Source organism: Engraulis encrasicolus, chromosome 20, assembly GCF_034702125.1.
Source record: "Engraulis encrasicolus isolate BLACKSEA-1 chromosome 20, IST_EnEncr_1.0, whole genome shotgun sequence".
In the NCBI taxonomy this organism is placed as follows: Eukaryota; Metazoa; Chordata; class Actinopteri; order Clupeiformes; family Engraulidae; genus Engraulis; species Engraulis encrasicolus.
The window spans coordinates 2,458,564-2,471,531 of record NC_085876.1 but is presented as its reverse complement, the minus strand read 5'-3'; the positions used below and the strand labels follow the sequence as shown (position 1 = coordinate 2,471,531).

The following is a 12,968-nucleotide window of genomic DNA, read 5'->3' as shown; positions in this document are numbered from 1 at the left end:
GAGTCAGCGGGGCACAGACTTTAAATCCGTCGTACACGCATAAACAGTATTTTCTTATTTTATTTAGGGTCATTGGGATGATACAATTACGTTTCCGCCTCATTTCAATATTTAAATCTCCCGGGTTCAGTAAACGAATTAAAAATCTGTATTGACTGAGGTGTGCCACGTCATCTTTCTGCGACGCTCATTCTGACAGCCAGGAGCCAGCCAGCTCTGCTACGGCAGTCGGCAACATGATAAAGTAACAAGAAGCAAACGTTGAAGCTCTCGGTTTTTAACAGTTCTTCGGCTAGAACTTTGCTATGGGTTGAATGTGCGCATATACTGGATGCTGAAACTAAACGACAAGCTTTATGAAACCGTGGCATTTTGCGTTGAGATGGAAAAGGAACGCGCCACACTCTCCTGGATACGAGGCTACGTGTGTGCGGCTTTTGCGCCAAAGCTCTTTCTACCAGCAAAACAAAATAGCAGGACAGAAGTGACAGCGTCAGAAACAAAACATTGCTGTTCCGATTGCTGATGGAGACAACAGAGGTAAGGACATATTATGTATCTTGAGTTTTTGAATGGCTAATCTTGGTGTCGCCTCAAACTAGCTCTCTTCTCGGTGCCTTCATATGGCTGTTCATGCTACCAGCTACAGATAGTCAAATGAATCAAAGCTACGTTTGGTCTCAAACAAAATTGTGCACGGAAAATAGTAGTCCTTCAGTAGGCAAGACAATCACAATCATATGATAAGCCTGTCAAAGCCCTGCACCAAATCATGGAGTAGGTCGACTGTGGTTTTCACTTTTACTGCTAGTAAAACTGACGGCACGTAATTCGACTGTCTAGCCAATAACTGGTAGGCCTACATTGCTTGATCTTCAGGTCATACTAGTTGTAGGTTTTACAGTGATACTGGTGTATTGACACACTTCTTTATTTATTATTTAGAAAGACAGGAGAAGGTCAAGACTCAAGAGCTGGACTTTCCATGACGTCCTCACTCGACCCCTGTGAATAGCAGCCCACCGTTGACCAGCCATCAGTATCTACTGTGCAGTCATTTCCTGACCCGGTTTCTCACTAGCCCTTCGCAGACGAACACTACCACCTGAAGACGGTCGTCTGGATAATACTTCGGTTTGACACCGGCATGGTCTACCACAAAGGTAAACACATCAGGCACACTCCACTGCATTTGTTTTAGAAGTCTAAACAACACACCAGGGTGTATTCCATAGGCGAGTTATCACGAACACATTTTATGTGCAAAAACTGAAATGTCGTTGCAACACATGGGATATGTGTGGCTCAGGGGAAAAAACAGTTATGAGCCACGTTTGTAGTATTTCCCATACAGTACACCATTCATACTAATTATAATAGTTACTAATACTAATATAATATTAATTATAATTACTTTCGTGTCGATATTTTTCAAAGGGTTTTTCCATCCAGTATTACTCTGGCAAAATGCCCATTGCTTTCCTGTCCAATATTATTTAAAAAAAGTCCAGTGGCCTTCAACTAACACCTTTTGACTTATCACGGTGTATCTGGAGAGCAGACAATCTTCTTTATGAGTTTCACATTCTGTTACATTACTGCCATCACCTACTGTGCACTCATGTGATTGGCCTTTACCATTCCTGTTCAATGGCCATACATAATACACTACAATTGTCATTTCTATTTTCCAGATAGACGCCAGACCTTCTGAAAGGACCTAATGGACTGAGTGCTGGAAAGGAGACAACCCCTCTATAGAATAAACTGAGTGTAACAAACACTCCACCACGAAAACTCTCCACTCCAGTCCCAACAACAGACTTGTATGTTTTAGTGCCATGACGGAGCAATCATTTCGGAAGGTCCTAAACCCTATTTATCTAAAATACTTTCTGATGTTTGATAGTGACATCTTGGTTACCCAATAAGACATTTCTTACATTATTACAAGATTCTTCACTTCTTCCTACATTGTTAATGACTGAATGATTACAATTATGATGTACACATTGTTATTGGTCACACCTGCTGACATTAAAGTCCCAGTAAAATCTTCTCTCTTTTCCTTTATGTAAAGAAGGTAAAGTAATGACACTTGAGGCAGTAATGACAAATTGATAAATGTGTAGAATGTATTTTCAATGGCCATCAAATTATATTGATGACCTAAGTTCAAGAGAGTCCTTGTGCACAAGCCCTCAGCAATGCAGGTGCTGATGTGAGGCAGGAGAAGGTGAACAATGAACAAAATTCAAAAGACATTTCACACTGCTTATTGTTCTTTTTCTTCCTTCATTTTTCTGAGCTAACAACGCATTTTGCCCTGTGTGTCAAAATAAAGTAAGAAAAAGAATGGTAAGCAGTGTGCGGTGTCTTTTGAATTATGTAGATAATCTCTTCCTGTGAGTCCAAGATATTGTGCAGGTGGAAGTTGAGAAAGTGTCCCTATGATTGTTACAATGGAATGATGCATGAAATTAATTTACAAATGTTATCAAAAGACATGGAATATTACATTTTCATTTCATTGCATTTTTTTAAAAAATGCATTGCACTTAGCTGACGCTTTCATTTACCAAAAGTGGTATTGGTTACAGTCCCTGGAGCAATGTGGGGTTAGGTGCCTTGCTCAAGGGCACTTCAGCCATGGATGGAGATGTAGGGAGAGGTCAGGAGGGATTCGAACCAGCTACATTTGGTCCAATAAGGGGTCCCCACAATGCACCCAAGATGTGTAATGTCAAATTATGTGTAGTATTACCAACTAGATTTATAACTTCATTGTAATTACTCAATATAACACAAGATGATAAGTCAATGTACACTGTTAACCCAGACATCAAATGTACTAACCAAGACTAATTAAAATGCACTAAAATATATAAGTTTGATGGCATTTCTGAAGAATTCTGAGTATTGACAACTTATTTGAGGAAATAGTTGTTCAGATGAGTATTTTTTAGTTGAATGGATTAAAGTCGTAAGTTTTGGTTATGACCCCGCCTCTTTTTCTTCAGGCTGCAACAACTGGCCTCTACCCAGATGTGGGCAGTTGAATGCATGCCTGCAGTGTGTTTCATGTTAACAGCGTCTGTTGCATTTCTTAAATTGCAGGCAGCACACCTTCTGCTCAAGTTCAATAAGGAGTTTTACAATTTCAACTGACTTGACAATTAAGATTTGATATAGCCTAGGTGGTGAAATGCTTACGACCACTTGGTTGTTGCGTGACTAGGACAACTATTTTAATATTTTTGAAATGCATGTTTAAATTCAAAAGGGTTCAACAAATGTTTTATCCCGTCTCTGAGTTTGAGTTTGCATACTGAGGAGGAAGTTGAAATACCGGTACGTAATTTAAAAAAAGTTTCTGAGTACGTTTTAATATGCGACCTTGCCTCCTCCACTTGCGCTTGTCTCCTCGTCCTGGCTCCTGGCCCCTCCTCCGTGGAGAAAACGATAAAGTTTCCCAGCTGTCAGCCTCCTAGCAACAACAACTTTTGAGGGACTGTTTTTCATTCACCATCCCAATTGCAAATGAGAAAAAGACTCTACAATTGAGCTTTTGCAATATATTGAAATATAATGCTGTTGTCAGTGATGTCATCATGACGAGAAGCAAGTGGAGGAGGCAAGGTCGCATATTGCAACGCACTCTCTATCGACCTATCAGTGACCACGCATCATTTAAACAGTAGAGCTAGTAGTCTACCGACACGAGTATGAAGTCAGACAGCAGTCTTTTCAACTGCACGCGCGTCAGACCAAGAAGCTGTAAAAGAAGATAGCAAAGATTATAGAGCTGTATCCACAAACATATTATCTCCTTAGTTTGTTTATTGTTTTCGTCGACCGAGAGCTGTTGTTATTAGTTGTAACTGAGTTCATTTTACTGGAGGAAAAACGTGCTACTGTTTTGTCCACCTGTTGGCGTTTTGTTTCTCAGCTAAGTGTCCAGCTAAGTTGGCTGATTTCACTTGGTATTGTTAAGTGGGGGCGGAGGGAGGCACTTTTTTTTTGTTAACGGCAAACAGTTGCCATCAGTTCTTAGTAAAACAAATTCTGTTCGGCGGTGTGGAACGANGGAGAGAGAGTTTGTGTGAGACGGTGAACTTTCATCAGCTAACTATACTATACTAGTACTAGCCTGCTAGCGCGAGTTCGCGCCTGAATTAGCACCGCCTCGCCTGTAAACAGTCTCCGACAGTGACTAGCTCGCTAGTCCCACTTCCCTCCTGGATCAACTGCGTGGCTGTTCCTTGGTTTTCGGCTGCTACAGAAACTGGTAAGCCATGTGAACGACCTTTCTTACTTTGTCCAATTAAATCAAATACAATGCTTTGGAAGTGTAAGTATTGTAGTTTTAGCTGTGAGAAAAGAGCACAACTATTTAAACATTACAGACTGAAACATGGAACCTATGCTAGAACAGAGCCAATCCCCTGTTTGCATGACGAATGTCTTTGCACATTTAAATCATTCAATGCACTGAATGTGCACTTGTCCTCCATACACGCTAAAACTTCTGCTCAGCAACCAGCCGTGAAATGTAGGTTTAGCTGTCAATCATGTGGCTTTATTGCATGTTGTTCAGAGAGTGACTTTTTCTCTCACCTGCATTCTGCACATTTAAAAGTACATCACAAAATCAGGTGCCCTTTTAAAGACTGTAACTTTGAAAGTAGTGTTTACTCCACTTTCAAAGCTCACAAGAGTGAAATGCACGGGCAACAGAACTGGACAATGTTTAAGTCAGAAATCATTGGTGGTTATATTCAAAGCCAAGAGGATGACGTTGAACAAGAGCAAATGTCAGATGCAGATGATCATGTTGAGGACAGTGAAGTAACCAGTGGGCATGCACTTGTTGACCTAGAACAGCAGCTGGAACACAATGTAGCTTCTCTTCTGCTAAAGATGCAAGCTGTTTTGCACATACCAGAGAGTTCTGTGCAAGAAGTGATTCAACAGCTTTTCCAAATTGATGAATTGTCAAAGCCAATTCTCCAAAACAGAGTCAGGGCTGTTTTAAAGAAACATTACACTGACATTGATGAATCAGTTGTGAAAGAAGTTATCAATGTTGTGTCAGAAAGTAGCATGGCAGCACATTTTTCCCAAGGGGGACCTTTAGGAACGGCTAAAAAGCCTATGTGCGTAGGGAGTTTCCAATGGTCAACCCAATACAGTACGTTGTGGAAAAGGGCAGGAAAGGGCTTGCATATGTTCCCATTATCCCGATGTTGCAGAAGTTGCTTAACAATCCTGATGTTTTGGACAAAGCTATGTCAGGGAAAGTCCATTTCCCACAAGAATACAGGTCTTATGCAGATGGACAGCACTTTAAGGAAAATGCATTTTTTGCAAAAGATGAGTTTACAGTTGCTCTTAGCCTTTACATCGATGACTTTGAAATAGCTAATCCTCTAGGGACATCAAAGTTGAAACACAAAATGTGTGCAGTGTACTGGCTGATTGCTAACATACCTGCAAAATATAGGTCTACCCTCAATTCCATTCAGCTTGCTCTATTATGCAATACATCCATAGTCAAAGAATGTGGTTATGAAAAAGTTCTTCAACCTCTGATCTATGATGTCATGCTGTTAGAGCAAAATGGTGTTTATGTGGAGCAGTTGGGTGATTGTGTGAAAGGGACAGTCTTGTATATTGCAGCGGATAATCTTGGTGCGCACTCCCTTGCAGGATTCCTGGAAGGCTTCACCGCCAACAAGTTCTGCAGATTCTGCATGGCAAGCAGCAGCGACCTTCAACAGCAGGAGGTATGGTCAGATTCGTTTCAAATCCGAGACAAAGTGTCCCATGACAGGCAAGTGCAGGAAGTGAGGGAGAACCCAGTGCTTAGTCAAATGTATGGTGTGAAAAGAGCTTGCCCATTAACAGAGAAGCTTGAGCACTTTCATGTGGTCAGTGGGTACCCTCCTGACATCATGCACGATGTCTTAGAAGGAATTGTTCCTGTTGAGTTGTCTCTGTGTCTTACAGACTTGATAGGCAAGAACTATTTCACACTGCACATGCTGAATCAGGCCATCAGGGACTTCAACTACACATTTACTGACAAAACGGATCGACCTCAGCTCATTGGGAAAGGATTTTCCACCAAAGGCACCATTGGCGGAAATGCCCATGAGAACTGGTGTCTCATAAGGCTGCTTCCATTTCTCATTGGTCACTGCGTGCCTGAGGGTGAGAATGCTTGGGAAATTCTCATGCTCCTTAAAGATATTGTTGAGCTAACTGTGGCAACGAGACATACAGAAGAGACACTGATTTTCTTGGACTGTAAGATAACTGAGCACAGGCGTTTGTTGCAGTCTACTTTCCCAAAATTTCGTTTGAGGCCAAAGCATCATTATGTGGAGCACTATCCTCAGCTTGTAAGGAAATTTGGTCCACTACCAGAGTTTTGGACAATACGCTTCGAGGGGAAGCACAAGTTCTTTAAAAGAGCCATTCGCAATACTCAGAACTTCAAAAATGTTTCCATGTCACTTGCCACAAAACACCAGAAAGCAGTCAGTTACAATCTTGACTGTAGCTCGTTTTTCAGACCATCAGTTGAGATGTCAAAGGTTAAGACAGTTTCAACGTCAACTTTACCACCATAAGTTCAGGCAGTAATTACTCAAGGAACAGTGCTTGATGCATCCTCTGTCTGTATAGATGGTATCAAGTATCATCCCGGCATGATGCTGTCTTCTGGCTCATGTTCAGGTCTCCCTGAATTTGTCCGGATAGAAAAGATTCTGGCTGACAATGCAGAAATCCTATTTGTTTGCCTGAAAATGACAGCATGGTACTCTGAGCATTTAAGATCTTATGAACTTCACTATAATGATTCCACCCCAGTGTGTGTAGTCAGGATGTCAGAGTTAAATGATGTTTTCCCACTGTCATCTTACAGGGTACAAGGTCAGCTTATGGTGACACTGAGACGATATGTTATTTGCTAAATACTTGTTGGCATAGTGGAGAAGTGGTGCCCACAAATGCCAAACGTTTTTGGTTACCACCAGACATTCCTCAGTGCCAACAAGCCATCTGACAAGACTTTATATAAAATATTTTGTCTGCTATATTGATTTACATAAAATTGGTCTTTTCAAAATGTATTCTCATAATATTCTTCATGGTTTTATTTTCTTATTTCCCTCTAAGTCTCTTGTACTTGTTTTTGTATTATTAGTATTATTGTTGTTGTTTTTAGCTGTTGTTTTATGTAGGACTATTTCTTATAGTGTTTGACATATTCTCAATAATACCGGTCAACATAGTTTGAAGTTGTTTGAGCTGTCTACTGCCTACTACTGGGCGTATTTTATGTCAGAAAGTTGTATGTCAGATGGCGTGTTTGCATTTAGGAAGGACTCGTGCCCGAAAATGTTTTGCTCCAGTGGGTAGCAGTTATTTTACATTTATGTATGTAAAGCAGGGGTGAGGAATTATTTTCATATGAAGGGCCCGGTTCCAATTGGCTCAAGTCCTCTAAAGACCCCATGAACAAGGCAGGGCAGGACTACTCTATTGAAAATATACAATGAATGATAACTGTAAATATGTTTATAACTGTAAATATACCGTTTGGCAGGCCAAAAATATACAATGAGAACTGTAAATAAATATGTTTAAAACTGTAAATATACCGTTTGGCAGGCCAGTTAAAATGGTCTCGCGGGCCAGATCTGGCCCCCCGTGTCGGCGGTTCCCCACCCCTGATGTAAAGCAAGCAAAACCAAGCTCCATTCCTTGCTGTTGTCATTGACACTTAAGAACTAACACATCTATAATAACTGGATTTACTTTCATCTAAATACTTGTCTTTCTTTTTTTTTTTTTTCTGTAGATGGCTGAACCACAGAAATTAACCATGCGGGTTATTGTTACTGAGGGAGATATACGAAAGATGACGATGACCCCAAAGCCAGATACACTTGAACAGTTGATTCGCTGGTTGAAAGATGCTCTTCCAGCAAGTTACAACTTCGCCTTACAATACCAAGATCCCGAATTTAACAATGAATTGTGTAACTTAACAGATGTCTCTGAGCTCCCACACAAGCCAACGATCAAAATCATCCCTGTGATTGACCTAGTACCTGTCCCAGACCAGTCAGAATTATGGAGTGACACTACCAGCCAGGCAGACACAGAGATACTGCCCATCATCATCTCTCCGACGAGAAGTTCTCAGTGGCCAGAGACGTTCGAAATCCCTAAATTTTCAGTGGATGTGGAGTATAGACTCCGGCAAGGTAACTTACTACATTTGAAGGATGGATCCCATCTCAAAGTAACAAAAGAACTGAAACACGAAATCCTCCAAACACTGGCTGAGACCATATACACATTTAAAGCCTACCCACAAAAAGAGGATTGTGCAGCTGTTGCCAAATCCTTGGTGCAAACACATCCATGCCTACAAGAAAAGGGGTCATCTGGCTGGGAAGGATGGAAGAACAGCATCTACTTTAAAATAGGTAATTACAGAACCAAACTGCGCAAGATGGGTCGACTTGATGTCAGTGTCAATGGTGGAAAACGTGGAAGACATACCCCAGATGGTGACCATCCCAGCAAAGACCTCAAGAGGCCAAAAAAAGGGGAACTGAATTTCCTTCCTGATTACCCAGAAGGCATGGCAGGCCATAACCTGGAAGGAGCTCGCCAGTTGCTGGTCCAGGAGATGATGAAAGCAAAACCGGATGCATTGCTTGTGAAGAAGGAGATGGATGTGACCTTTGCTCTTCGCAGACAGGAGGTGGTCAACGAAAAACCTGCCATTAACCTGATGTTACAGAGATGGCCAGCTCTTTTCACAGAAAGTCAGGTTAGTAAGAGTGTTTTTAATACTTGAAATATTATGGCATTTTTTAATTGTAATGCTGATGACTGATCATCAAAAAACTATGTACCATTGGCACCACTTAACGGGTAAGTTCAGCCAATTTCATGAAACGGTTGTATTGCTTGATGATGACTTTTTTTTTTTTTTTTGCTCAACTGTTTGAAATTCTAGCCATATTAATGGGGTCAGATGTTTGTGTACATTTTTTTAACGGTCTTAAATTCAATATTATCCATCTAAAAAGTTTTGCAAAACCAGCAGTAACATTACATTATGGAAACAGCTTTTGATGTAATATTTGGGGTATGATAAGACACATTTCTTAAGATTTAAGCATCTGACCACCCCATTAGAATGGCTATGATCTCAGAAACGGCTGAGCAAAAATGTCTGTGCCATCGGGTACTGACAATTCATGTAAGCAACACAACTGCATGATGAAGTAAGCGGAACTTACCCTTTTATTTGAAAAAAAATGTCTCAAAGGTGCAGCTTTTCATCCCCCATGTGATACACATATCTGCATACAAGCTATAGCCATATTACAATACATTTGCATAATTGTTGTGATCATATCAGATAAGAAAAATGACATGTAAGTACAACTTGACAGTGGTTGTGGATATTTTATTTCTTTCAGGTGTACCAAGAGTTTGGCAGAGTGGTGGGGACAAATCTCAGAGAAAGCTTCTTTGGTTCGCTGGACAGCTATTCTGCAAGCCTGGTCGAGCTCTTCAGGAAGAAGAAAGGCCTCACTGGTCAGCTTTTGGCTGCGCTTTTACACCAAACAAAGGTGAGTTAATTTGTCATGTGTACATTTTGTCCTGTGCATGTCTATTGCTTCCCTCTTCATGTCTATTCTGCCATTTTCTTCTTTTGTCTCTGTGATGTCCTCTGTACTTTTTTTATTCTATGTTTTCTCTTTGTCCTTACCATTAATCTCATGCCTCATTTTTCTAGTCTTTTGTTCTGTTCTCTTTTCTGAAATGCAACATTATTCTCTGTTGAACTACTTCATTTTGATTGTTGTCGAGAAATTAACAGGTATTTCTAAAATGTGTTTCCCAAATGTGAGTATCCTTGTTTTGTATTGTGTGTCTACTGTCTTGCAGACCTCTGAGCCAACAGACAACCGATGCCTATGTCTTCCGGGACTGCCCATCATCTTGGGGATGATCCTTCGGAGTTCTTCAAGACTTACTGCGCAAGTGAAGTGAAGCTAAGCATAACCGTTAGAACACACCCACAACCCAAGTGATGGTCATTCGATTACACTGCATTTTCCTTCGGGAAGCGTAGCCTTTGTGTAATCGAATGACCATCACTTGGGTTGTGGGTGTGTTCTGACTGTTACGTCAACAATCTTAGCTTCACTTCACTTGTGCAGTAAGTCNTGAAGAATTTCCAAGGATCATCCCCCAAGATGATGGGCAGTCCCTGAAGACATAGGCATCGGTTGTCTGTTGGCTCAGAGGTCTGCAAGACAGTAGACACAGAATACAAAACAAGGATACTCACATTTGGGAACACATTTTAGAAATACCGGTCAATTGCTCGACAACAATCAAAATGAAGTAATTCAACAGAGAATAATGTTGCATTTCAGAAAAGAGAACAGGACAAAAGATTAGAAAATGAGGCATGAGATTAATGGTAAGGACAAAGAGAAAAAAATAATTAAAAAAAAAGTACAGAGGACATCACAGAGACGAAAGAAGAAAATGGCAGAATAGACATGAAGAGGGAAGCAATAGACATGCACAGAACAAGATGATGAAAAATGTCAAGTGTACATCTTGTCCTGTGTGTGTGTCTTGCTTCTCTCTTCATGTCCATTCAGTCATTTTCGTGATGTCCTCTGTACTTTTTTGTTATTCATTTTTGTTATTCTCTTTGCTTGTTCTTCCCATTAATCTCATGCCTCATTTTATCTTTTGTCCTGTCCTATTAGGTATTTTCTGAAATGCAACATTGTTCTCTTAACAACTTCATTTTGATTGGTGTCGAGATATTGAGAAGAATTTCTAAAATGTGTTTCCCAAATGTGAGTATCCTTGTTTTGTATTGTGTGTCTACTGTCTTGCAGACCTCTGAGCCAACAGACATCCGATGCCTATGTCTTCGGGCACTGCCCATCATCTTGGGGGATGATCCTTCGGAGTTCTTCAAGACTTACTGTGCAAGTGAAGTGAAGTGAAGCTAAGATTGTTGACGTAACAGTCAGAACACACCCACAACCCAAGTGATGGTCATTCGATTACACTAGTCTTTTGCTACACACACTCAAGGTGTCCCTCACGCAACTCCAACCATACTTTTCTGTAGGCCTGTATCTTCATTAAAACTAAAACTAGAGATGTCCAAATCTGCTTTTAAATTCTTTCAGATTCACACTTTTGAAAAGAGGGTGTGACACCCACACTTTAGACTGTCTCATCTCCACAACCACACAGACATGAAAACAGGTCAGGGGTGAGAATCGTGTGCCATCCAATCAATCACTAGTTCAATGCCAATGCAGCATCATGACAGCGTGCACACAGCGCAGTGAAGATCTTTAAACACATTTTTTTTATACAGATATTAAATTTTGAGAGCAAGAGGCTGGAAGCACTTCAATCATTTGGAGCCATTTGACCATGACAATAACACTGCTTTACACTTGCTTGCACTAACATGGCATGGCTTGCTAAGGGCAGGTAAACTGTAGCCTAGAATACGTCCTGCCAACAGATAATTTGAAATCGAAACTGACAACCCACTAGGATTCAAGCGATTTAATGGGCAGTAACACATACTTCAACCTAATATGTTTCTATCGGCATGATAAAAATAAGGCATGCGCTTTGTCCATTTTTTAGTTTTTTTGATGTGCGTGACTTCGAGAGAGCATCCAGTGGCTAACATCCACACATGATTCCACCAACTAATCGAAATGCTTTCGTCCTCATTTGTACTAAAAGGAATAGAGTACCAGCATCATAATCTCAATATGTAATTGTGCACCTACAATGAATTTACAGTGAGGTTGTCAGCGAACTTGATGTTGGATCAGTTAAGCTGCTACTTTATAAGGAGTGATGTACCTTCCATAAAGACAGCACATTTCAGGATTTGGATGGGATAAATGGTCAGGCACTGCTCTCTTCAAATTGTCTGGGAATCGTATCTGACAAAATGTGTTCAGGTGTGATGCCAAGACTTGAAATTCTTTCAAATGACATTAAAAGGTGCCTGTGCGAGATATCAAGCAAATTGAAGAGGGTCACCCGGGGAGATTCTAGGGAATTCTTTGAATTGACATGGACGGACACTTTTTCTGATTTTTCAATGTAATGGGGGGGAAAAAAAAAACAAACAAACATCATAATCAAATGAAATTGCTTAAATGTTACATATTTGGCTTGGCTGTACAGAAGAAAACTCTTAAGGCCTGGTAAATCCTGTATGAGCAGTGTATCTTTAATATCTTTTGGTTAAAGCATCTAAAGGCATTTTATTGTGGACAGCATGTTATCTAATTACCATGATTCTCTCCTTGTCATTTTCTTTCTCTCTTTCTTTCTTTTCTTAGGATGCAGCTGACACAGCATACAGTCAGATTCCAGTGGGAATCCTCATTCAGGATGAAACCTCACCGCTGAACCCATCTAGAGTAGGAATTATCCTAGAAGGGAATGTGGCGATGGATGGGCTGCCCAACCTCCCTCAGGCATTCTGTGTCCTTTTCGGACTGATTTATGCCTTGCATCTGGACTATCCCAAGTGCATGAAGCACACTTTTAATTTTGTGCAGCAGGTGATGTTGAAATTAGGTAAGAGTCAACTTTCACCCAAAATCCGAACTCTGAAAAATCAGCTGGCGGAGTAAAAAACGGTGTTTCCTAGGTAGGTTCTATGCATATCTCAATGATATAGTATTGATATCCTCATTCTACACAAGGTCTTTACAGTAAGAATTACAATGACTATTTACAAAAAATATCTTTGGTTGTTTTAATACAAAACCGAGGTTTTTATTTACAGGAAATTGTTTCCGTTTTTTGTTACTCTACAGGTGCTGCTCATATAATTAGAATAATATGTAAAAGTTGTT

The 12,968-nt window shown here is 40.4% G+C and overlaps 1 protein-coding gene across 1 annotated transcript; it reads left to right on the top strand.

Annotated features, from left to right (window-relative positions):
- The first annotated feature begins 4,792 nt into the window (after positions 1 to 4,792).
- On the top strand, positions 4,793 to 11,069 carry LOC134436771 (uncharacterized). Its single transcript, XM_063186121.1, has 5 exons — positions 4,793 to 4,814; positions 5,680 to 5,786; positions 7,871 to 8,854; positions 9,513 to 9,665; positions 10,959 to 11,069. The coding sequence occupies exons 1-5, from the start codon at positions 4,793 to 4,795 to the stop codon at positions 11,067 to 11,069; spliced, it is 1,377 nt and encodes a 458-aa protein (XP_063042191.1).
- Positions 11,070 to 12,968: the final 1,899 nt, after the last annotated feature.

What these genes read in the sequence shown, in the direction of transcription:
- LOC134436771 (XM_063186121.1), top strand. Translation starts at nt 4,793, where the DNA reads ATGACGTTGAACAAGAGCAAAT. An exon ending in GACGTTGAACAAGAGCAAAT is followed by an intron (nt 4,815 to 5,679) that starts GTCAGATGCAGA and finishes TGTATATTGCAG; the next exon opens with CGGATAATCTTGGTGCGCAC. An exon ending in CGCTTTTACACCAAACAAAG is followed by an intron (nt 9,666 to 10,958) that starts GTGAGTTAATTT and finishes ACTGTCTTGCAG; the next exon opens with ACCTCTGAGCCAACAGACAT.